Source organism: Apis florea, unplaced genomic scaffold (assembly GCF_048593485.1).
Source record: "Apis florea isolate Af1SG1 unplaced genomic scaffold, ASM4859348v1 contig_3367_pilon, whole genome shotgun sequence".
Lineage (NCBI taxonomy): Eukaryota > Metazoa > Arthropoda > Insecta > Hymenoptera > Apidae > Apis > Apis florea.
In genome coordinates this window covers 2,413,242-2,438,961 of record NW_028256746.1, presented here as the reverse complement: position 1 = coordinate 2,438,961, position 25,720 = coordinate 2,413,242, and the positions used below count along the sequence as shown (strand labels likewise).

The window sequence follows — 25,720 nt, the reverse complement described above, 5'->3', positions numbered from 1 at the left end:
ACGAAACACCGTCGTTCCATTAGAGTTAATCTCCGGTCCTCGGTAATTAAACGGTTTCGTTGTACCTTTGTTTATCTCTCGGCGTGCAGCGGGGTTTCAGCTCCTTCCTCTCTCTCTCTCTCCCTCCCCCCCCTCCCGTTCGCCGTTGAGGAACGAGGGAGGAGGGAGGGAGGGGGGGGAGGCTCAGCGCTGATCCTCCTCCTCCTCCTCCTCCTCCTCCTCCTCCTCGGTAGCCCTGAGATGTATCAAGGAACGAGGCGGGATTGAATCGGGACACAACTCGATCGGTTGTCGGACGATTAACGACTAGAACAGCCGACGATGTCGAGCAGAGAGATTTCAGATAACGGTCGATCCCCTCCTTCAGCCCGCAATCAACATTCGATCGGGTTCGTTCATTTTATCCTCGTTACTACTACCGAGTCGCGATAATTGTGCGTATAGGAAGAGATCGCGTCCAAGGGCGGCGCACGACTGCGCCTCTTATCTTTCCGCGGCTCGCTCCGATTTACGATTTCGCCCTTGAATTGTTGCGACATCGAAGAAAAATTAAAAGGAGGATTTACGATTTTGCGCTCGACGGATGGAGGAAAACTCTTATGAGTCGAGATCGATTGTATCGAATTTGAAAGGGAACAAAACGAACGTGTACGATTTTGATCGCGTTTCGTTATTTTTTTATAACTTGGATTTTCCGATATTTCGTCGTGTGTGTGTGTGCGTGCGTCATATTTATACATCTTATCAACGTTTAAAATTGGAGTTCTACGATTTTCTAATCGAGAAACGTGTGCACGAGATTTCCTTTAAGATTGTCGGTTGAATTATCGTTCTAGGAGGAAACGAATGGCGATTGGTTACGGTTAATTGCGATCGAGGTGGTCGTGTTTTAAATCGTAATAAGTAATCTCGAAGCTATAACCGATAGTGTAAGTGGAAAAACTTGTTGGGCACAGTTTCAGCTTCGTTTAATAACGATGAAAATTAATGGCCGGAGCGTGCCATTTAACAGTATTTCGTAAATTTTTACGTGTACAGATATAATATTTTATAATTATTTAAATTTCCTTATCGGTCGTGAGTATATTATCATCGCATGAATCACTTTCTTCTCCTGTTGCAAAATCGTGCATGTTCCCGATCACGCGTCGCGCGCCATCGATAAAAACTGCGATTAAGAATAAAAAGGAAAGAAAAGACAAAAGAAAAACAGGACCATCGAGTATCCCGTTTTATCCCCCGTATCAATTGCTCCAAATTCGAGCTCAACGCTATAATATATCTTAATAGCGTTCCAGATTTTAAACAAACTTTCTTCCCCTACTAAATTTCGCTCTTTCAATCTTTATCGCCGCGTTATCCAAATCCTATTAATTATTCACCGAGTTACGATACACGTTATTAGATATTAATTTAAATACAAAATTATAGAGCGATTACTCGTATCCTTCAAACTAGGTACACTTTGATCGTAAATTTCACGAAACTGGTTCCCTTGCGCAACGATCGACAGCAGGAATCAAAGACCGGTAGCCAGCCCCCTCTCGATTATTCTTTCATTTTTAAAAATTCGGTCGTCGAAAAGAAAGGGAAAAAGAAGGCAACAAAAACGTCGAAATAACGCCGAATTACGCGTCCTTCCTTCGACGATAAGATTGAATTTCGCCGTTTTATCGGCCGATTTACGATTATTCGGCGCGGAAAACGCCGTTGCGAAGAGCGACACGGCGCGCCTATACACCCGTGCAAGTAATTAACGCGGTTACCGATTAATAATTGAGGGCGCCGTGCCGATTACATTTTGCAGCCCCGCGACATAACCGTATTCTCTGCCAACCCGCCGCCCATTACTCTTATCGTTATCCCCCTATCGTCGACTATAACTTTCGGCCAACGCTCGCCGCTTCTTCTAAACTTGATTTCCTCCACACACTCGCGCATCCCGATTTACCCTCCCTTTTAACGAGTATTTCATTTTTACCCCTTTGCAGGAATGTTAATTTAAAAGAGACAAAGCGTTTAGAGAAAATAATTTTAGAGAAAAAGGAGGCTATTACGAATTCGTTTCGAAGTTTTAAATTTCCGTTCAAACGATGGAATATGGCAATAATGTGATAAGTCGTTATATATATATATATATATCGTTTTTTAAAAGAGTTTATCTGCGTCGCAATCTCCTCGTCATACGCGATTTAAAATTATCCTTCTGAATAAATCGTGCAATTCTCTTCTCGGAGAATTTTTTTTCTTATACAAGTTTCGATTCGAGTCATCTGTCAATCGTTTCTTGCTCACAAAACGCGTTAGAGAAGGTTCGTTAAGAATCGACAAAAGACCGATAAAAGAAATTTCATCGGGGAAAGGGAGCGGTTCCCTTTTCGCGAGAGGGATTTCCAAGCCCGAGAAAAGAAAAGAAAAAGGAGAAAGAACGATTGATTTTGCATGGCGGCGGTGTTGGACCGGTTAGAGCCGTGATCCAACACGGGGAAACGATGAATGTTTAACGAGGCGAACGGCGGTAGATCGAAACGATCCGGACTCGCGGATTCGAGAGGGTTTGACACTTTAAAAGCGGCGGCAAGAAGGCCGGAGGAGAGGAAGGAGTCTGTGACTGGACTGGTTCTCGCGCGAGACGACGAAGGGGTGCGATCCACCACCACCATCGCGAAGGGAGGAGAAGAGAGAGAGAGAGAGAGAGAGAGAGAGAGAGAGAGAGAGAGAGAGAGAGAGAAGAGTTGGCAGTCAAAGCAGGGGCGGACGAGGGTGCACGATGGGGTGGATAGACTGCATTATGTACGGGACAGGGCTAAGCTGTTAGGTATCTGAATTATTGAGACCAAGTTATCTCATCTCTGCCTACAGTCATCTCGTTACTTTAAACGCAGCTGCTCGCTGGACCGCGGATGTACAGATCCGAGGGAAGGAAGCGTATTTTTCTTTCTTCCTCTTTTCTATTTATCACGTGTATTCTCTCTCTCTCTCTCTCTCTCTCTCTTCTCTTAATTCACGTTCCATCACGGAAAATATACATCCAATTGCATATTTTTATCTCTCGTCTCGAGATTTTTACCAAGTTTTCAAACGTCGTGTAGATGTATTCGTTTTATAACGAGAATAGAAGGTTTTCGACCCGAATTCACACGAGTCGAGAGAAACGAGAGATGTTTCGTTGCTTTAATCGCATCAGGAAGAAAGTTATTTTGTTCTCTAATTTTGGAAACACGCGAAAAACCGATCCTCCTTGATATTCGACTCGGGACGGAGGATCGTTCATTTTATTTCGCGATAGATTAAAGTTTTGGCTATGTATTTCATGAATTTCGCTTCGATCGAATTCTTATCCGTCGAAAAGTTTTTACCGTGCTGATACGATAAATCGATTTGCAAAAATCGTATAATCCGATTTAAGTTTCTCAAAGTTGTTCGATTTCGCGTTCGTCAATTACGATTCCACGTTTCCCGTTTAGATGGAAAATTTAATCCGACAATGAGACATCTAGACGAGCGTGTCCACCTGTCGCCGCATTTCCTTTTCCGAACGCATTGAGACGGATAACACGTGTCGTCGCCGTACAAATCGAATTTCACGCTCGCTTCTCGAGGCCACCGTGTCTATTACGTAATAAAAATACACTCGCGTGTATCTTCTCAAACTAGACTCAAAAAAACGATCGCAAGATCGAAGATTAACGAAGAGTCGAAACGGGCCATATCTGCGTGTTTTAAAATTTATTCGATAAAATTCTCGCAAATAACAATAACAATAATAAAAATTTCATCGTTATAAGCGCAACGACGTATCTCGATAACTTTTTTCCTATGTTTTTTTTTTTTTAAACGAATTTAAATTCATCCATCGATTGTTGCTCGTTCGATTTCGATTCTTGCACAATTCTTCTACCTTTTCTCTCTCTCTCTCTCTTTTTTTCTCTTAACTAGCTCGGATAGAGCTAAGAAGATACAATATTGCGTTCGTGATCTTACGATCGACTCGGGGAGAAAAGAAAATTACCATCGGCCGGTTTCCAAGTAAGAAGCGTAATTTTCATTTCTGCGCGCTTTACGACAAATGCAATATCGCAGTTTAAGCGACAAGAAAGACAAGAGATCCCGATGCAACGGCATCGAACCCGTTTTTGCAACCAGTCCTGTTATCGATCTCTTATTAGGTCGTTACACGAACCTTCTAAAGGCGTTCTCTTCCGGTTTTTATTGGCCGCGTTTTACATTCCACGTTTTTACCTATTTGCCCCTTTATTGCTGCTGGAACAATGCAGGAGAGCTGGTAACGGCACGCTGGCTCTGCTGCTAAACTTCGTCCACTGTTGTCCATAAAAAAGGCGAATGAAACTCTCGCGGGAAATTTAGATCGTTGCGCTCGATACTTTTCGATGATAAAATAATTTTATTGAGTTTGACGAAACTGAAATAAAGGGAGAGAGAGAGAGAGAGAGAGAGAATGCTATAAAACGGAATATTTACTCTAATTATTCCGAAATTTTAGAGGAAATCTCGGTTCAAAACTACGATTTGAGCTCTGCGATCGATCAACATTTTTTTTCTTAATTCTTAATCGAAATGGAAAGGAAAAAGTTGCTTATTTCCTCTATTTTTTTAAAACGATCTTGTATATACACAATTCTTCCGTAAAATATCTATCAAAATTACCAATATTCGCACAAAACGATATCTCACTTTGCCGTTTCGTCCCAATGTTGAACAAATTCTTGAAAAAAGTATCGTTGCAGAAAGCGAGTACCGAAAGAAACCGTTCCAAGAATTTTAAACGACCTGGTCTACACGCTTCGACAAAAAAAAAAAAAAAAAAAAGAAAAGCGGCCCTTTTCTATCTCGTCGAACACCTCTCTAGACCAAAGTATCAGATACCTACTAAAAAGCCAGGACCACGATCTTGGCTACTTGGAAGGAAAAATACACCGTGGAACGAAGCATGGAGAGGAAGCTTGATTCCTCTTTTCGAAAGGTGGGAGCGGGACGGTTTTAGAGATGGTTTTGGAAAAAAGAAGGGACTGAAGGGAGAGAAGAGGAAAGGAAGGGGGGGGATGGGTCGCAACCCCTGGACAAATAGCTTGTGGGCTCGTCTCGCCGCGTAGACGCCCCTGATATCGGGGGACCCGCGCCACGAACGGGCCCCGTTTTATCTAAATGACGTGTTTTCGTCCTCCGTTATCTTGAAGAGACTCCAATACCGGAGACTTTCGATGCCTCCTCACCGATACGGGACGTTGTCGCGACCCGCTATTAACATTCCAACCGCGGTTTCCACCTCGCGTTTTCCCTTTCGACTCCTCTCCTCGGATGAATCACGAGAAAATGGAAAGGTTCTATTAATTATTGTTCTCTGTCGAATGGAAGAAGGATCCATCCGTCGACAATGACACAAAGAAATTACGTTTATCGACATCGAAGCTATTAAATATTCGTTTCTTCTATTTTGCTCTTTGATGAACGAGAGAATGGAAAGTTACATTCGCCTCTATTTTCCTTTCGATTCCTCTCCAGATTCGATGAATCACGAGAAAATGGAAATGGTTCTATTAATTATTGTCCTCTGTCGAATGGAATGGAAGAAGGATCATCCATCGATGAATTGGCATGGAAATTACGTTTATCGAGACTATTAAATATTCGTTTCTTGTATTTTGCCCTTTGAACGAGAGAATGGAAAGTTACGTTTGCCTCCACCTAGCGCGAGATTTAGAATAATTCGAAGGGGAAAGGATTAAAGGATGGAAAATATCTGGAAAATACTTACCTCCACTTTGTTCGTCTGTTTTGAAACCATGTCTTGACTTGGGCGTCGGTCATCTTCAAGGTTTTAGCCAACGCCGCCCGTTCAGCCGATGCCAGATACTTTTGTTTGTGAAAACGTTTCTCCAGCTCGGCGATCTGCAACCTGGTGAAGCTTGTCCTCGGCTTCTTCCTCTTCGGTGGCGTCCTGTTCTGATAAGGATGCCCGATCCTCCTTGGAAACGCTCCGGCCACTGTTGACAAAAAAAAAAAATCCAATTTACAACTCTATAATAAAATTTAATCCACCTTACTTACTCGTAACGCATAATAATATATTCTCGTTCATCTTGGATAAATTGTTGCGAAAGTAACGATCGCTTGAAATTTGAAGGAAAAAAATTAATAATGGAGAAGAGTGAAAAAAAAGATCACCAAAATAAAATTGTAAATTAATTTTGCTCCGTTTCGTACGTCACGAACGATCGACGAAACCTCGCGCGAAACGAGGGATGGTGAATGACGGCGCCGCGTACTCGAATTCGAAAGAAAAGCGAATAGATCGCGAGAGAAGAGAAACGCGAGGAATGGAAGGAATCGTTGGCGCGAAACAACGCGAAGATGGACGAGGCGCGGCAAACAAGCGTTAAAATTCCACGGGCGCGAGGAATTACTTGTGCACACACGATAGCGCTCAAGCTGTTTCAGGGACGATTATAAAATCGTAAAGAAACGAGGCTTACGAGTTTTACACGGAACGATTTGCCGCAAATCGTAACGCCGATCGTGGCCGGCGCAGGTGCATCTCGCGATTCGGGTATTAATAAAATTACCGTTAGCCGCGATAGGATCGCGCCACTTCTCACCGACGAAACCTCCAACAAACGGCGCGCCAACTCAAAACCAAGCTTTATCATCCACTTACGCGTAAACTAGCTGCGTAAATCGAGGGAGAATGGGGGGAGAAGGAGTCGAAACTCGCGCACGAGATTCCAGCCTTATCGGTACCGGCCGTTCATCCTCCGCTAATTATTCGACGATACCTGGAAATATCAAGGGGAGGAGGAGGGGAAATAGGAGGGCCGATTTAATAAAAGGGCGGGCAAGCTTTCGATATCGGGACGACACCCGATTATCGGAATGTAGGCCGAGTACGAGAGAATTGGAAACGATAAAGTATAATAAAGCCAGTTGACTCCGTTTCTCTCTGCGTGTATTTGTTATTGGTCGATCGACCTTTGGTTAATTTCGAACGGGACGATTCGAAAATGCACCTTCGTTAGGAAGGAGATTTGAAGGGAAACGATTTTTAAGGATTGGAAACGAGCGAGATAAATTCCTGAACGATTAATCGAATTATTATATATCGTTGGTCGATCGGTACAAAGTAGCTCGATCGAGTTGGATTCAATAATAATTTAGAGCGAATGGGCATTAGAGCCGGTTCACCGCGCACCTGAATCGCTCGAACGTGACAAGAACCCTTTCCTCGCGCGTTTTCTCAGAAAATGACAAGGAAGAGCAAGAAACGAATAACAGTCGAAAATATGATTTCGAAAGTATTTCGACGCTATTATTCGACATCTATCTCGTCGTAACGTTGTTCGCGTCGTACATCGCTTATTTCCTTTTTTTCTTCTTCTTCTTCTCCTCCTCCTCCTCTCTCCGTTTCATAATTTACTCTCGTTAGCGAAATAATTCGAATACCGGAACATCGTATCGTATCGTTTTCCGTAATTCGTCCTCTTTGAAGCGTGACTATCGACGTCATTAAGCATTTATCTGTCGTAGTAATAGCGCATGAATAACAGAAAGTGCATTTAATGCGATATGCATACCGGTAGATTTAATGCTTCGAAACATGATACGCGGTATGTAATAATGAGAACGAAGATAAATACATTCCAAGACGAAATCGTCGTCGCTTGTTTTATTGTTTCTTTCTTTCTTTCTTTTTTTTTTTTTTTTCATTTGTAAATTGGAGATTATCACAGTACGATAAAAATTATACCTACACGTAGTTGCGATATCGATACGTTTGTAATAATTATTAACTCGAGTATCGTTTGGTTATTTAATCAAGCGATACGCGACGACCAATTTTCATCTTCGAATTTTTATGTAGCGATATTAATAAAACTCGATCACCGATCGATACGAATTCGACTCGTACGGGCTCTTTCTTTATTTTTCCCACGATAAAACGAAATACAATTTGTTCCACACGAAACTGCACACCTGACCCCGCGCGTCTCGCGCCAAATCGAATTACATCTCTCTCTCTCTCTCTCTCTGACATGCGATCAACGATACATTTCCATATCAAATCTTCGTTTCTACGTATAAAGTAAGCAGAAACGAGCTCCAATTATTTCTCCATCATGATCATTCTTCGTAATTGCTGGATCGTGAAAAAAAAAAAAAAAGAAGAAAAAAAGAAACAATCGCGTCAAATCTCTCGCCTGTTCGTGAAGGAAAGAAAGAAAAAAGAAAAGAAAAGTAAAGGCTTTCCCCATCGAGGTTATTCCACGTGTGATTAAAACGAGTAATTTCATCGATTCGATGAAAGAATCGCGTGCAAACGTCTAAACAACGCGGAATCGTCGTTGCGTTTTAACGCAACACGAACGATCACCGCCCGGTCTCATTTCCCTCCTGCAAAAGGTGCAAAGGCGAAATACGCGATTATTAAAAGCGGCGATAAACTGGCAAATACAGATGAGATATCGTATCGCGACTTTACACAGGATGTATGAAAAGTGCGAGTCGATCACGCGAAACAACTGACGAATTACTTCTCCCCTCGTATTTTCCTCCCATCTCGATACGATATTTTTATCGTATTTTTAAACGAGCGCATTTTTCCTTCTCCCCTCCCCCTCATTTCTTACTTTCCGTCTGTGGAGAATTATGGACGGAAATTTCGAAGGAAAAAAAAAAAAAAAAGAGAAAAATCTTTGGAAAAAAAAAAGAAAAAGAAAAGGACGAGAGAATTTATTCGCTGGATCGATCTGTAATTTTAAACCACCCCGTGCATTTTATCGCCAAGAGAGTGGAAACTACTTTGGAGGAGAGCGTGGCCCAGATGTCGCTGAAATATGGAAAAGATTACGCATTCCCGCGAAAAGCACTCTTCACGACTACGGGTCTCTGTCACGGATACCCAATAAAGATAGCGGCCGATTAAAGGGGGCCGATTAAGTTGTTCGCTTCGCGTGTAATAAAAACGAATTAATATAATAATCGAAGACGAGAAATTGCGAAAAGACGCCGTTTCTCTCGGCACTTCGCTCTTTGCGTTTTCAATTTTGTAGCGCGAGTAAATAAGATAAACTGTAAAGAGGAGCGCGTAAGCAAGATAATTTGACATAATTTGCATCAAGTTTTTTCTTTTCTTTTCTTTTCTTTTTTTTTTTTTTTTCGATTTCACAATGTTTCGAAACGAAACGAATGCACGATAATTGAACGCAGGTTTTTTTCTTTTTCTTTAATATCTCGATCTAAGAAGCGAATTTATTCCTAGACGGATAATATAATAAGAATGATAGGCGGAAAACAAAATTTAATCACGATGGGGCGGCCATTGAGCATCGAAATTAACGATTAGTACGATAATGATCCGGATGGCGTTTCTACGGAAGAGGAGAGGCAGAAAATGGCGGAAAATTTCCCGTGAAATTCAATTTGACGCGTAACTGCTCTCTGTTTCTCTCTCGAAACCGAGGGATCATCGTTAAAGGGTAAACGGCCATCAGGTGGATATTATTCCATTATCCATCCCTCTTGCTCCGCCATCTACATCCTCCCCTCCACCCTTATCCAAAAATACCATCTTCCGTAGAATTTTGCGAACACGAGACACGAAATAATCTCGTCGATAATGCCTGCTCAATTAAAATATAAATATACACCGCGAACACAGCTTTAATTGAGACACCAAATGGTTCGATGCGATAAAACAATACGACAATTGGGATAGAATTCGATCGTTGAATCTTCGTTTTATTTTTTTCACGAAAATTATTAGAAATAATCTACATATAGCCGGCACAATTGCGATTTCGATATTCGTCCCATCGATCGAAGAAATGGAAAAGAAAACCCTTCGCTTCTGATCGAGATCGCAACGCGCAATAGACGGACAATTGACGGATAATGACAAAGGTCTCCTTCGAAACCTAATTCCACAGCTTGATCGGGCATCGGTATATTCTCGTCCAGGTATTTTTCGAGAAAAAACTGCTTCGTCCGACTACTCCTCCTCGCCTTTCGTTTCAACGAGCGAAAAAGAGAACGGATAAAGAGAAGACAGAGAGAGAGAGAGAGAGAGTTGGTGGTGGTTGCGTCACCGTGTCGCTTATTAGGACGATAATCGCGTACCGGTCATTATACGTCTCCGTTACATTATCACGGTGTGTACCGGTGGCACGGTTTCCCGTCTCTCTCGTAATTCATTCGTAATTACTTTCGTAGAATAGGTGGACGCACGCACGCCATCATCCATCCATCCATCCATCCCTTCCTCACCTTCGATACGGACGAGTCTCGAATTTACGAATTGGAAACCGAGGTCTCGTTACGATAAATCGGGCAGCACTAATGAGACGCTCGCAAATTATCGGGGTCCAGGCATGGATTTTTGTTGTTGTCGATTATTAATAAAAAGAGGGAGGGGGAGGAAAACGAGAGGAACGACTCGTTCGACTACCCTTTTCGCTTTTTCGTTTCGAAATCGAATCGAGGAAGAATCGAAAGAGAGAGAGAGAGAGAGAGATGTATATATATAAAAGGGAGAAGGAGGGAAACGAGATAGGCGGAGAGAAAGAAAGAAAGGAAAGGATGGTTGTCGTGCGTAGCGACGATATCCGGTTCGCGTCGTTTCTCCTCGAGAATATCACGTCCCGTCGTTAGCGTGTCTAACGACAGTCTGGCCGCTAAAACTTGTCCAATAGCCGTCCGTAGTAGCTGACTTCGCCTTGGGAAGCCTGTTACCGCGCAATTTTGGTTAAAATACCACGGCGACGAGTGTTTGCGGTCGAAGTATTTACCCTGACGATGTAACCTTACGACAGAGCCGCCGCCACCGCCGTCGCCGCCGTGACGTGGTAACGCGTCGTTCAATGCCTCTAAAAAGGAACGGTTTTAGAAGCGAGGCTCGCCCATTACCGGGGCGAAATAACGCGAAGGATTATCCAGGAAAGGGAGAAGAAAAAAGAAAGAAAGGAGAAGGGGAAAGGAAAATTCGAGGCGGGAATAAAAATATGGAAAGAAGCAGGGGGGGGAGGTTTAATCGTAAAGTCGACGGTTTATGGAGGCGCGTGAAACGTTCGTAAAACACGACGACCTTCGCGACGGAGGGGGAGGGTGTTGAATTAGAGTTAATTGTCGGCCCTACGATGAATTCTTTACACCTTCGCTTCGATTATCGTTCCCGATTTTCTTCGCACGAACACGAGGGACGAACAAGGAATAGGCGTGGTGGAGCCAACGAGCGATTTGAAATCTGCATATATGGGAAAGGGGTGAGGTGAGGTGGAATAATTCGTTGAAATTAAGAGGAAGAGATTAGAGATCGCGATGATAATTTCCTTTCTTTCTTCCTTTCTTCCAACTATGTAAAGTTGGAAATATAATCGATATCGTATCCCACGTATTCGACGCGAGAATGTTGGGAATAATCGGAAGGAGGCGTTCTATTAATGGGAACGTAATATTCTGTATTCCTCGAACCATTACCCGACACGAATTGTCAATTGGACACGTGTTCGTAACTCGTGTTTAGATTATACTCGCTACGAATATAATACTCGCGATAACATCTCAATTTCGAAGTTTAATAGGTACATGAATATAAAACGGCGTAATTCTCGTTGCGCACGCGACGCGGTGTGCTCGTTCACGCGCATCGCACTCGCGATATTTACGTACAAACGCTGTACAAACGCCGCTTGATAAAAATTTCAATTTCCGCCCGTTATCGTTTTGAATTTTAAAAAAGCGTCCTTCGAAGAAATTGGACTCCTCGCGGAAAACTTGGACGGACACTCAACTCCGATGTTAATATCCGATGACCGCTATTAATAAAAACTTTTATATAGAATTTTATATCCGCCCCTCTGATTGAATTTATTTTAAATCAAACATCCCGTTTTTTTATTAATATCACGCTTCCCAAATAAGGTATCGTCGAGAATGGGAATATTTTGGGAATCGTGTCTTCGACGCGTATTTTCCATTTCGAAACGCTCGATGAATCATCGCCGATGAATAATATAAATATTCTAAAAAGATAATTTTATCTCCGACCGAAACGGAACTCTTTCTCAATCAAAAAAAATTCTTCCGTGTTAAAATCTCGCGTTTTAAACGAAATAGTTTTCCAATTTCTCCGCCATACACCCTTTAAAAGGGTAAATTCGTGAAAAAGCGGTGGAAGCGCGAATGGAGAGTTAAGAGTAAGTGGACGGAGGAAGATTGGTAGGGAAGGAGTGCGTTTAAGATGTAAAATCGGGGCAGATCGAAGGTGAACAAAAGAAAGGGAAACGTTCGTTTTCGTCCACGATCGCTGGCGATGTAACGCGAGTTTCGTGGACGCCTGATGTTCTCCGCGAACGACAAAGACACGAAAAGTTCGGAAGATAAAACTCGGCGGGGGGGAGCTATCTGCATGCGGATGGGAAACGAGGGTTGGACGGCGTGGGCTGAGGGGTGGCCATAAAAACAAGATGGCGTTCCGTCGTGCCGCAAAATGGCCGGCATAAATAAAAAGCGGTATCGTGTGTGCGCGCGCGCGCGCCATACTCCCCTCCGAGTTTTGCTCGCGTAACAGATGTACCCACACCGTCTTCCTCCTACTTCCAAACATCGTCCATTCCCTGCCGTATTTCACTTCGTTTCGAAAAATTTCTCGTTTCCCGAAAAATGCGTGGATGATAAAAGAAAGAAAAAAAAAAAACGTTTCGAAATTAAAGTTTGTAAGAAGATATATAATTGAGAAAAGAATTATTGGATATCGTTTATTTACGAGGGGAAGAATGCGGAGGGAATTGGGGAAAAGGAGCGCGGTTTCGTTTCCTCGATGACCCACTGAGCTTGAGACAACCTTTGCCCGTGCACCACCAGCCCGAGAAGAATGACTCAAGCCATTTGGTGATGCAACTACGAGCTGTGACACCGGGCTAGAGAAAGTCATTATTTTGCCAAGCACGTTCCGCTCGGTAATAGAGTTTGCGGCCTTCAAAGTAAATTGTTTTCTGCGCGCCGCGAGAATTCTTTATAGTAACGAATAAACGGGAACCGCCGCTGCAAAGCAAATCCAATGCTCAAGAAAAAACGATCGAGAGAGAGAGAGAGAGAAAAAGAATTCATTTTCGAAAAAAGGAAAGAGAGAGAGAAAAAAGGGAAAAGGGAAGGGGGAGGATGGATCGAAGCAACGGCATATTCCTATCGAATCCCAATCTCTGTCAGGGAAGAAAATTGAAACGAATCCGTCGAATTCGATTCGTATCGGTTCGCACGGGCGGAAATACGCAAGAAAGCCGCGGCGGAACAATGGCTTCGTGCCGTACGTAATTCGAGCGTGCACGCGTTGGAAATCCATTTTGGACGCGCAATTGCAAACGCGATCCACGCTGTGACGCGTCTTTACGACGCGGCGTGCGTTATAAAGGGTTATCGTATTCTCGATATCCCGTGTATTTAGAAAATACGGTCGGTGCGAGTATAACGAGTAATGGGGAAGGAGAGGCGGCAATTGAACCGACGTAACAGACAGCTAAACACCTTTAAACGGAACTTCTTCTTGGAACTCGTACACCCCACCGCGTAAAAATTTCCCCCTCCTCCATGAAATACGTAATCCCTCCTATCCTTTTCTCCCCTCCTCCCTTTTTTTTTTCTTTCGCGCTTATTTTTCCCCTCCTTTTTTTTTCTTTTCTTTGAACGCTCTCCTCCTCCTCCTTCTTTTTTTCCACCATTCCAAGATACGTTCGAATTCTAATTAAATTCCGTTTCGAGGAATCGTGGTGGTCGCGAAGCGTGCGCGCCTCTGGGAGTAAGCTGCAAACTCTAGGGATAACTATACGCAAGTATAGTTACGGTAATGGAAGCGGTGATGGTGGTGGTGGTGGTGGTTTGTTAGCGCTTAACCAGGGAAAACTAAACGTTTCCAAGAACGAGAAAGCCGATGCAATTCCAATCGAGAAAATTGCCGAAGGGCGGTTGTAACTGGGGTCTTTAGGATTTATTTCCACACGCTTCGGGGAACGTTAAGGGAACGCGTTTCGGGAGAAAACGAAATATCCCTAGAAACATTGTCGCTTCTTCGAAAACGCTTCTGTCCGTGTTATGCAAACACGGAAGAAAGCCAGCCCGCGGGGAGGATATCGTTATCTTCGAAAATCGTTTCGCGCGGAAATTGAAATTTTCATCGGCGAAAAAACTCTTCGAGAGGAAGAGAAGGCTTCTCTCTTTCGTATAGAACGGACATTTAATTCAGAAGATGTTATCCCATTCTATTCGAACATATTATTTTTTTCGAACAACCTCCAAAAACCTGTTATGCTTCGATGCTTCGATAATAATATCCGTCGCGTGTTGTTACGAGTTGCGTCGAGCGAGAGCTACCACTTCCGGATTAAAAGGTCGTTTATTCGATGAAAATTGGCAGAGGAGGGGGGTGGGGAGGAAGGCCTCGTAACGCGGAAACTCGTGTTACGTTTTATCGCGAGCACGTGGGGGCTTGCTTAATTTTATGCGATTTTTTATCGACGCCTCGTAATATCGATAATGCAAGGCGCTGCTGCTTCACCTCTCGCTTCCATCCCCCTACACGTAGGTCGAGGGATGGTTTATATCAAGTTATAGGAGTTTGAGAAATGATCGCCGCATCGAACCTATCCTTTTCTTCGTCCTCCTCCGATCGAGCCGTATTCCGAACTTTTTCTTTCTTTCTTTCTTTCTTTCTTTCTTTTTCTTTCAACTTTCTTCGTTTCTCTTCGTTAATTTTTTTTTTGGAAGAGAGAAGGAAATCTTAATTCTCTCGATGAATAAGTTTGGATAAATTGGAATAATATTTGCAATAATTTTGCAATAAATTTCGAAGACGATTAAATAAAGCGGCGAGCTTCATTGGGCCGGGTTTACCTCGTACGTGTGCCTGTCTCGTGTTCATTTCACTTTAAATATAAAGCGAAACTGTTGTATTATTCAAACCATATTCCCCCTCCCCCCTTCCCAAAGATGCTCCGCCGTATACATATCCTAAACGTATATCGTAACCGTGCCGCTTCTATGTTCTATCTCGCGTTTATCTATACGCGAGAACGAGTTTTTCGTGCATTTTCCCCGTTCAATATTGGCCGACCATCCGAATGCAAATTTATATCACCCCTTCGTGATGCTACCTTACGCAATAATATCTCCAGAGTATCTAATATTCACGCGCATCGAACATTCCTTCCTTCCTTTAAAAATGGAAAATTAATGAAAACTCTGATAGATAGAAAGAAAGAATCAAACAAAAATCTCGAAAGAAAGAAAACCCTAATAATATATCCCTCCACGATTATTACACGAATTTCGGCAGACGAGATTGATCACGACCTGTGCACCTGTGTCGAAAAAGAAAGAAGAAAAACAAGAAGAAGAAGAGAGAAAGAGAGAGAGAGGCAGAAAGGACGAACAGCTCCTAGGGGGATTGTTAAGGGCGCGAGAAGGAATCGGATCCGCGCGTATCATGGATCGATCGGTGCGCGGCGTGTGCGCGAATAATCTATATATCCGTTAGGAAGGGTGGCGCGATCGGGGGAAATTTAGCCCGACGTTGGCAAATCCCGCGATTTCTCCAGGGAACGGCGAAAAATCGCGAATGATATGCCGGAAACCGCGCCCGTTCCCGCCCAATCGGCAAAAGTATCGTCACCGTTGGGGCTGCTATTTTTTTCACGAGCTTCGAGGATATATATATATATATATATATGCATGGATGGTGATGCTGCCGTATTTTCTTCTTCTGGCTTTTTTCTAAGGGGAGGGGGAGGCGACTCTTGGGATGCCCCGGTCCAAGCATCGGTTAAGGATTTCACCTGATTTCTCGCATATTTCATACGGGATATCGAGGGCTCGTTCCCAAGCGACCATAGGTGGTCGAGCTTACCTCTCGACCAATTTTCGAATACGGCGATCGAATCGTAGCGGGACAATGGCGCTATTCGTTACTCTACTAGAAAGCGATTATAACCGAGATAGATCCGTCAGAGTTGGCTCGTTGAAAGAGTAACTTAAGGTTGAAAATTTCGAAGAAAATTTTACTTTGAGTAATTAAAATGCTCGAACAACGTTAGTCAATTTCGCTATAACCTTTTTGTTAAATTGTCTCCAATTGACTTGCTCCTCGCGGGTAAGGAAAAAGTCAGCGTGGAAAAGGATCGAAAGGGCGAGAGAAAAATCTTGGTACCTCGAAGACGCGAGCAATGTCGAAGCGATCGCGTGTTTTAAACACGATCCAAGGCTGGAGATGGTCTCTTTAGACTTTAGCCAAGGTGAATGGCTCGGCTCGCTAATTGTCCGGAGCAAAATTAAACCGAAGTCGCGTTAATTATGTAACGGGCCGGTCTCTCCGGAGGCTGGCTACGTATACGACTGGTTCCCGGAGTGGAAAACGGGGTGATGATGGACGAGCGGAGCCGACCTTCCGGGGGCTGCCAACCTCGAGCAGCGAAATCCCTAACTCAACGCTAACTCGATCAGTCAACGCCCACCGTGGCGTTGCCCGGCACTAATCTGCCTCCAGATTAATTACTACGTAATACCGGTTTGAATAATTATCGTTTCTAGGGCAACCCAGACCCCGCTCTCTCCGTGGCCGCGCCTCTCTATCCGCCCGTCCTTATCCCATTCCTTGCTCGCTTCTCGCGGTTCCGCGGATTCTTTCCCATGTTTCGTCGGGCAACGAATCTTATTAGCGCCGCTCGCAAAAATTACACGCCTTAAAATTACCCTTTTTCCCCCCTCTTGCTGCCCCACCTTATCGTGTATCCTTCTAATTGCGGGAACGAATGCATTCCTTTCTTTTTTTTTTTTTTTTCTTTAAATAATACAAATGTAAATTCTTGGATCGGAAGAACAACGTGTAGGGAACTTTCTTCCTTTTCAACTATTCATTAACAATTAACCGCGTTGAAGCAACGTTTTCGAGCGAAGAGCGCGGGAATCTAGTTCGTTTCACTTCTAAGTGGTAACGAATTGTTAGAATCGAGATGAATTTCCAGCGAGAAAGTGGATATATTGTTTCTTCAAAACGATATAAATGCAAACGATTGCTATTAGCAACGTTGAACGATTTCGAGTGGAGCGCGCGAGAATCCTTAATAAGTGACGATAAAATTGCTAGAACCGAGAGACGAATTGCAATTGTAAAAAGCGAACCGATTAAAGTTCCGTTACTCGTCTTTTTTTTTTTTCCCAATCACGTAAAAAATTCCGAATTGTATATATTCGCAGGATAATTCTTCGGTTATCGCAACAACAGCGTGGAACAGGTCAGTAGCCTTTCGCCTCAAACGAGATTCGAGAAATGAAATGCTCGTCTAATAACACCGGCGACTAAGCGAGTCGCTCGGCCAGAAATTACGCGAATACTCGGAAACATTTTTCCGGCCCATGGCCAATGTTGCGAAGAATGTTGTTTCCAGAGGCGGCAAGAAACTTCGAATCCTCCGACTACTACCGCGTACCTCTTGTGCCTCGTGTCGAGGAAAAACACCACTTCCGTTTACTATCGAGTCTATTCTTCTCTTCTTTCACTCCCTTGCGAGAAAGAACATTTGTAAAAATTTATCCCTTTTTTGCGAACCAACGTTAGAAATTTTACAATTCCTCGAAGCTTAACGGTACAACATGTACATCCGTAAAAAATCTTAAAGACCCAAAAAAAAATATGATCAAGCATATCGGAGAAGCGGGACTGTTGGAAAACACGAAGAGAAAACGGCGTTCCACGATGGAAGATCGCGCAAAGGTAAGGAAGGAAGGAAGGAAGGAAGGAAGGAAGGAAGGAAGGACACCGAGGTAAAGGGGAGTGAAATGGAGGAGCGGAGGGGAGGGGAGGGGGAGGATCGCCCGAGGCAGAAGATAACCGGGTACCGGGAACAGAGAAAAAAGGCATCGCGTGACCGAAACCTGAAAACCAGAATCCCGATGGTGTTGTAGCCGGCCACGAACCTCCCATACCTCTTCGATGAAATCGAAGCCGAGACACGCTTGTATATTCGGATTCCATCTTGTCTCGTGTACGTATACGGGTCGTATACGTGCTGTGTCGTTTTTAATTTTCTACCGAACTCTACCGGTAGCCGGGCGGACAGATATTCGGCTACCGAATTGGAACTCCCACAGTGAGGATCGAGAGGAGATCGAAGGTCGAATTATTTCCTTTCTCTCTCTCTCTCTCTCTCTCTCTCTCTTCTTTTTCGTTCGATCGAGGACTCGAGCGTTGATAGCTATAGCAAGGAACATTGTTATTCTTCTTTTTCTTTTTTTTTTAAAAAAGTTTTCGAAACAATTGTTCGATTTGATGGAAGGCACGATAAGATTGATAAGAAAGGTCTTTTTTTTAAATCTTGGAATGCGTTATTATTGAAACAATCGTAATGCACACTTATTAGAGAAACGATTATAATTAAATGCTTAAAAAGTAATATTTAGAGACGCGAATTTTTCTCGATAAGATAAATTTTAATGAATCGTGTAAATTAGCCCGCGTTTCACCTCGAATCGGTGGTCGAATCGGTTCTGGGAAATCTACGCCCGGATGGAAAGCTGGGGCCTCTAATGGTGATCGTTGATTATGCCGGTGATTCCACGAAGGACGCGTGAAACAAGAAAATTATAGAGAGGCAATACGCGGTCGTATTGTCACGATTGAAACGGAGTGACAATCGGGCTTTAATAATTGGGGGACGGGAAATTGGGGCTCGCGTCGGCCAAATGAAACGGTTCACCTGCGTTTCGTCGTTAGCGGCAAAAATTGGAGGATTGACCTCCTTAAAAAACGAGAGAAGAGATTGAGCTATTTGTTTCTTCCTTTCCTTTTCTCTTCTTTGACCAACGTCACGCGTATATAAAATGTTATATCATAATTATATTAATTTGACCATTCAAGCAAATTTTGCGCGTGTTTTTAGGAAAGGAAATCGCGAAACGCGGCATCGCGATGATGCACAGGCTCGATACAAGTGTAAACTGGTTGCGCGACACTTTATTATTTTTATTCATCCGCTTGATCTGCTTTTTATCCGCTCTTCGTCACGCGCGTGTATCGATAAATTGCACCAATATAGAATTTGTGGGATCGAGTTTTCATATTCCCCTTTAATCCAAAAAGGGGAATTCTGAGCAACAATTTTCCTTCGAGATGATCGAAGAACTTAAAATAAAAAGTTAAAATAAAAAAATAGAGAAGAAAAAGAAGAAGAAAATCTCCGAAAATGATGCAAAAAAAAAAAAAAGAGAGAAGAAAAACAAATACATCAGTTCGATCCATGCAGGTGGCGGCAAGGATTTCATCCTGCGTGGCCATTGTGGGCCAAACTCGATATTTTTTGCCTGCGACAAGCAAATTGTTGCAGCTTTTACGGCCGATGTCGAAGGTGCAGTCACACCTGACGTCGCTCTTGAAAGCATCCTCTTTGAAAACTCGCCAGCAACATGCGATTTATCTTATTCCGAGTAACTCAGCGATGTACTACACGCGTATCGCGTGTCTTGTGCGCCGAGTCGATCTCGGATCGCGAATCGGATCGAAAGTAAACGAAAGTTTCGTCTTTCACGCGTTTTTGAAAGTAAGCCATGTTTCGTTAAAAATTTTACTTTGCGATCGCAACATTTCTCGAACGTTCACACGAATCGAAGTGGATTAATTCGAGAATCGAATCACGAGTTTCCAACGAAATGGCAATTTTTTTTGTACGTGACAGATAGATATCGTCGTTTTGACCATTACTGCGTATTACGCTAAGTGTACGTGGTTTCTCACGAACGATACGTAATTTTTCACGTGATTCAAACAAGCACGTAAATCGAAATAGCGAGCAATAACGATGTTGATAACGATCAACGAGACTGATAGAAACGATTCTTTCCTATCATTAATAAACGAAAGTCGAAGGAAAATGTAATAGGAATAAATTAGAAGATATTTCGACGGTTGGAAATTTAAGTTTGGAGGGAAAATTTTTCAATAAAATATCAACGTAACGTGAGAAGAATCTATTCTTAATCTCGCCTCGATTAATACTTTAATTTCATCGGGCGTTTAAGATATTCACAACGTACATACGAATCCCATTTCGGAATTAATTTAAAATCTTTTATTCGATTAAAAATTTTATTTTACGAACGTTCAAGAACAACCGATCGAAACGTTTTATATATTTTTTTTTTTATTTTACGATTACTCTCTTTTTGGCGAAACTGATATAATAATAATTTATTTTTATCACTTTAATTCGCAATTCGCTCACTTACTTAATACCCCTCGCTTAATACCCGCTTCTCGAGCGCTGTTTGTTAATTTTTTCCCCTCCTTTCTCTTCTTTTCGATAGAAAAGGTAATAAAATTCCAAGTGAAGGGAAGAGGGGGAAAAAAGGGAACCGAGACTCGGCGGGGAAGGAGGAGGACGACGAGATAAAGGGAAATTTCGTTACACAAGTGGCGGTCCTGTTCCTACACCGGTGAACTCGTTTTACACTCTCCGCAGGGAGGAGGAGGAGGAGGAGGAGGCCGCAGGGTCGAACAGTTTTTAGCTTACAATTAGAGAAACGATCCTGTCAAATCGGCAAGATTGTTTCTCTGAACGTGAATTGCCTTGTGCGGCCGCTAACCACCGAACAGCTCGCCTGCCCCCGTATAATCCAGGCGAAATTTTATAGAACAACTTTTACGATAATTGGCGTCGAGAACATTTTGGACGCCTGAAATTTTCCGTAACCGTGAACCTAATGTGGAATTAAGGCTCGAAACTCGTTCAAGAATTAGAAGGAGTTAGAACGGAACGATGCATTTGTTCTTCTGCTTATAAGTTTCACGGTGATAAATTCTTCCGTAACGTGAGAAACAGGGCCAACTCTAACTCTCCCCGGAATAATAACGTTGCTCCACGGATTCGAAGAAGCGAGCGTTTCGAACGAGCGTTCGATGTAAACGTTTAAAAGACAGTCGTGATTGTTGAGCATATTTATTTCGAAACAACTTCGATCCCAATTCGAATCGGCATAAATTAAACCGGTCTTTCGCTTCTTCGCTCCGAATAACCCCTTGCAACTTTTGCAAATGGAATATTAACCGTGCAACCGTGTTACGTCGTTCCGTTAGATTGTGACGACTCGCAACTCGCGATCTCGACCGACCGAGGGAATAATTTCTTTCCCACGTTTCGAGAAAAAAAAATCGTGGATCGACACCGTTCGATACCCACGATCGCTGAGATTACACCGTTCCGTTCTCTCTGCGTTTCCAGCCACGCGTCCGATTCCGAGTGAAATTTATTATTGTTGTTGTTGTTATTATTATTATTATTATCGAACGAATTTTTTTTCTCTTTCTTCTTTTTTCTTTTTTTTTTTTCATTGAAAATTCGAATAAAATTCCTGGCTCTCCTCGAAATAAGTAATTTTTCTTCGAATTCGAGCGAAACGGAGGAACGAAATGGTGGAGAAGAGAAATCCTTCTCGTACGTTTACCTACACGCGTGTTCTTACGTCACGAAGAGTAACGGCAGGTTTCTAATTACGCGCACGAAAAAGTCAGCATTCGAAAAATTGGTAACGTGTATACACGTTAATTACGTATTTTGCACACGTACCTTCTCCATCTCCGCGTTTATCCTATATATTTTTTTGGCGCACAATTATCGCCCGGCAAATAATATAAGCGTTATACTCCTTTTTTTTCTTCTCCGATTAACCGGAGAACCGAACCTGTCAAAAATACGACGAAAATATCGTTCTCCTCGTTCCTTTTTCTTTTTTTCTTTTTTCCTTCGAACATTCGTTTCGCGAGTGTGAACGCGAAACCACGTTCGCTCTCATTTTCCATCCCGAAATTAAAGGTTATAACAATTCGGCAAATATTTCGTTTGTCGAGGGAATACTGGAGGAATTGGAGCCAGTTGTGATTGTAATAAATTTCTCCTTTTGCTTGTTTCGAATGTTATTAAAGACGGTTAATACGGGACGAGATAAGTGGAATATCGGGTTGAAAAGAGAAACGTTTGTTTGGGTGGTTGAGAAATTTCAGGGAAATTTAATGTCTTTTCGGTGCAATTTGCCGATAACACGATTGTAAAAGTAAAAAGATAAGGAAATACAATTACTTCGTTCAATAGCCAACCAACAATTTCAACCGGCAATAAAATAATGATTCGAGCATCGAATCTTCATTTGAAACAGGTAAAGGTGAGCAAAGAGAAGCAGCATTAACTGCTTCAACAATTCATCGAACGTATCACGCTATCGTTCGAATTAACTAACGCGTTAAATGGCCGCCATATAAAAGCTTCGTTCAATAACAATTTCGATCGATTAAATTTGAAATACAACGTGATCGTAAAATAATAATCTATTCTCATTTCGAACATACTTAAAGCAAAGAAAAGCAACACTCGTTATCAGAGAAGAATTCATCGAATGTATCATACTGTCGTATATAACGGTTGCAAAATGCAAAAAGTTTTACAATTTTAATCCGATAAATATATAAATCATTTCCCTCTCTCAATAAATTAATTCTAACGCGATACAATAAATAAAACCAATTTGAAAACACAGCCAAAAGTGGGCAGAGAGAAGCTGTACTCGAAGAATTGATCGAATGTACCACCGTCGTATAAAATACAACGATTGTTAAACGTTAAACAATTTTAATAAATCATTTTTGTCCAATAAATTAATTCCAAAGTACAACGTGATACAATAAACGAAACAATAAAGCTATCATCCAATTCGAAAACATAGATAAAAGTAGAGCAGAGAGAAGAGAAATGGCCGTCATATAAAACTGCAAAATGCTGAACGTTAAACAAAATTTAATCCGATTCGATATTTTAAATCATTTCTCTCTCCCAAAAAAATTAATTCCAATGTAAAACGTACAATATAACAAACAAAAGAATAAAGCTAGGATTCAATTCGAAAACATAGGTAAAAGTGGGCAGAGAGAAGCTGCCCTCGAATATACCACGCTATTCGAATTAACAAACGCGTTAAGAGAAATAGTTGTCATATAAAAGGCAATGGCTGCAAAATGTTGAACGTTAAACAAAATTTAATCCGATTCGATATTTTAAATCATTTCTCTCTCCCGATAAATTAATTCCAACGTACAATATAACAAACAAAAGAATAAAGCTAGGATTCAATTCGAAAACATAGGTAAAAGCGGGGAGAGAAAAGCAGCACTCGGTTATCGGGGAATCGATCGAATTGAATACGCGTGTATCGCGCTATCGTTCGTATTAACTAACGCGTCTCGTTAGCGGAAACGGTGGTTAGATAAAAGGGAACGGTTGGTCGGAGACTGGTTTCCGTGGCGCGTCACCTTTCAGCAAAGTCACGGGGATGCCGGTCGGCTCTCCGCGGGAGAAAACGAGAGGGGGAAAAAAAAAAAAAAGAAAAAAAGAAAAAGGAAGTCGCGAGGGTTTATCGAGCGAGTTCGGAGGAACGCGAAGGCTTCAACTTGTCTGCACGCCATTAAAATGTCATAGCCGCGACCGAGCCTACACTTACACGTGATATCCCCACCGTGCGCCGTGTGACGTGGATCTGTACAAGGTGATTCACAAATGTCAATATCCAGTTCGCATCGTCGAACGAATCGGATATAGAGTAAACGAATGTAACGTGTATCTTATAGTTTTGGACGGAAATCGTTACGTTTTGCTTCCATCTTTGTTTTTTTCCCAGTTAAACAATTCGGATATCGAACAGTTAACCCAATCGCGTCAAATGACGAGTCGCATAAAGTTGACATTTAAATGAGCAAATGCGCGCTGCATTATATGAACGCATATGAAAGTTCGATTTCTAGCTAATAGCCTCTTAAATCTATTCAGAGACCATGATGTCGAAATGTATTTTTTTCAATCTCTTTGCATTATGCATGCAAAATTTTGGAATTTTATCTTTACTGGTCGATTTTGTATGATTTTTTCAAAACTATCATGCTCGCATCCCCACTGATACGGTATTTAACATGATGTCGTATTATTCGCTTTAATAATCTGAACGATCAAACGTAAATAGTAGGAAAAATTATGCGTGTTAAACACAGCGATCGAGCGATTCAATGAGGCAGGAATGAAAGGGACGATGGGGTGTTCGAACAATTCAAAGAAACTTGCACCCTTGTTTGAACGAGATGAAAAATTGGATCGAAAGTTTAAACGTGATCTTTCGCTTTGAAATCGTGCGCGAGGATACACGTTCGCGTGACACTCTTTCATTCTTGAGCAGTTTTCGGGTGTGACGCAGTTATGAATCATCCTGTAGGGGCTCACATTCCCGCATACGTCTCTCCGCAAGTCCGAATATACCGGATATGTATTACATATGCCTTTTCAACGACCCGGGTACGGGTTGATCGCGACGACGGGCAGATTGAATAATTTCCACTTGGCGTTTAATAATTGATACGCGACTACACGCGGTTTAGCCATCCTCGTGGCGAGCCATCATCCCGAACGACGTCGGTCGCTACTCGTCGTCGGTGGAACGGGTGCTGGTCTAAAGATATACACGAATCCAATTAGAGAAAATTCATATTCCGATCGGTGCTACCGATTCCTCGAACATATATATATATATATATAAAACGTCTCTTCTCTTCGCTTGCCTCATTTCGACCCCGTTTCCTCCTTGAATCCATCGCGAATTAATAACGATCCCGTTAATAATGATTTTCCTAAATCCGTGCTAAATATTCCGTATATTCGTGCGTTGACAAACGTAGCTCGGGATTAAAATTATTGGCAGGATAATAAGCTTGGTGGGGAAATCTTTGTTTTTTTTCCTTTTTTTATTTTTTATTTTTTTTTTTTTTTTTGGAATTTTGAACTTTTATTTGGAATTTTGAAATTTTTGCGCTTCGATAGGCGGAAATAGATTTTTTAGAATGTTCGAAATAAACGTGTACCGGGAGGAATACGAATTTCGAGAAATATTTTATTTACCGGGGGATCGGTGAGGCGTGTAATTCGCGCGAGCAAGTAGTTCGTTTCGCGAGGAGGGAGACGGGAGGCGAAGGTAGCGACGAGATAACTCGTCGGATAGCAGCTGTTTTGCTTATTTTTAACTAATTAGTAGATATGTAATGAGGGAATTTTTCTATTTATTTTTTACTCATCGGATAAAATTTTTCGCATCGTTACGCCGGTTTTGAACAGATTTTAAATAGATTCGTGGGTATATAGGATATGTAGGATAGTGTAGCCGCGAGATATAAATCGTCTAGGAGAAATGATCGATAAATCGAGGAACAAAAAGAAAGAAACAAATAAACAAATAAAATAAGAAATAGAATTTAATCGCGTAATAGGATTACCTATGCCTATCTCTATTTATAAAGAAACATCGCGCGAATTTAAACGCATCTGAATTAAACGACGCAACGATTGAAAATCGATCGTTTCATCAAAATGAAAATTATTCGATAATGCAAGAGAGAGAGAGAGAGAGAGAGAGAGAGAGAGAGAGAGAGAGAGAGAGAGAGAGAGAGAGGGACAAAAAAAAAGAAAGAAAAAAAACAAAAACTCGCTCGAGATTACCTGTTGGAAACTTACCTGTTGTAAACATCGGCATTTGCCCGAGTTTGTATTCGCAAATTAAAATATCGCTTTGTACGTTGAAAAGCGGAGAGGAGGAGGAGGAGGAGGAGGAGGGGAGGGAGGAAAAAAATAGAAAAAGAAAAAGGAGA

General features: G+C 42.2%; 1 protein-coding gene across 1 annotated transcript in view; it reads right to left on the bottom strand.

Annotated features, from left to right (window-relative positions):
• Positions 1-25,720, bottom strand: part of C15 (homeobox protein C15) — a 30,164-nt gene that overhangs the window by 2,043 nt on the left and 2,401 nt on the right. The window contains exon 2 of the mRNA XM_003695573.4: positions 5,777-6,005. Coding sequence (XP_003695621.1) covers positions 5,777-6,005 — 229 coding nt within the window. The remainder of the gene's footprint in view (positions 1-5,776; positions 6,006-25,720) is intronic.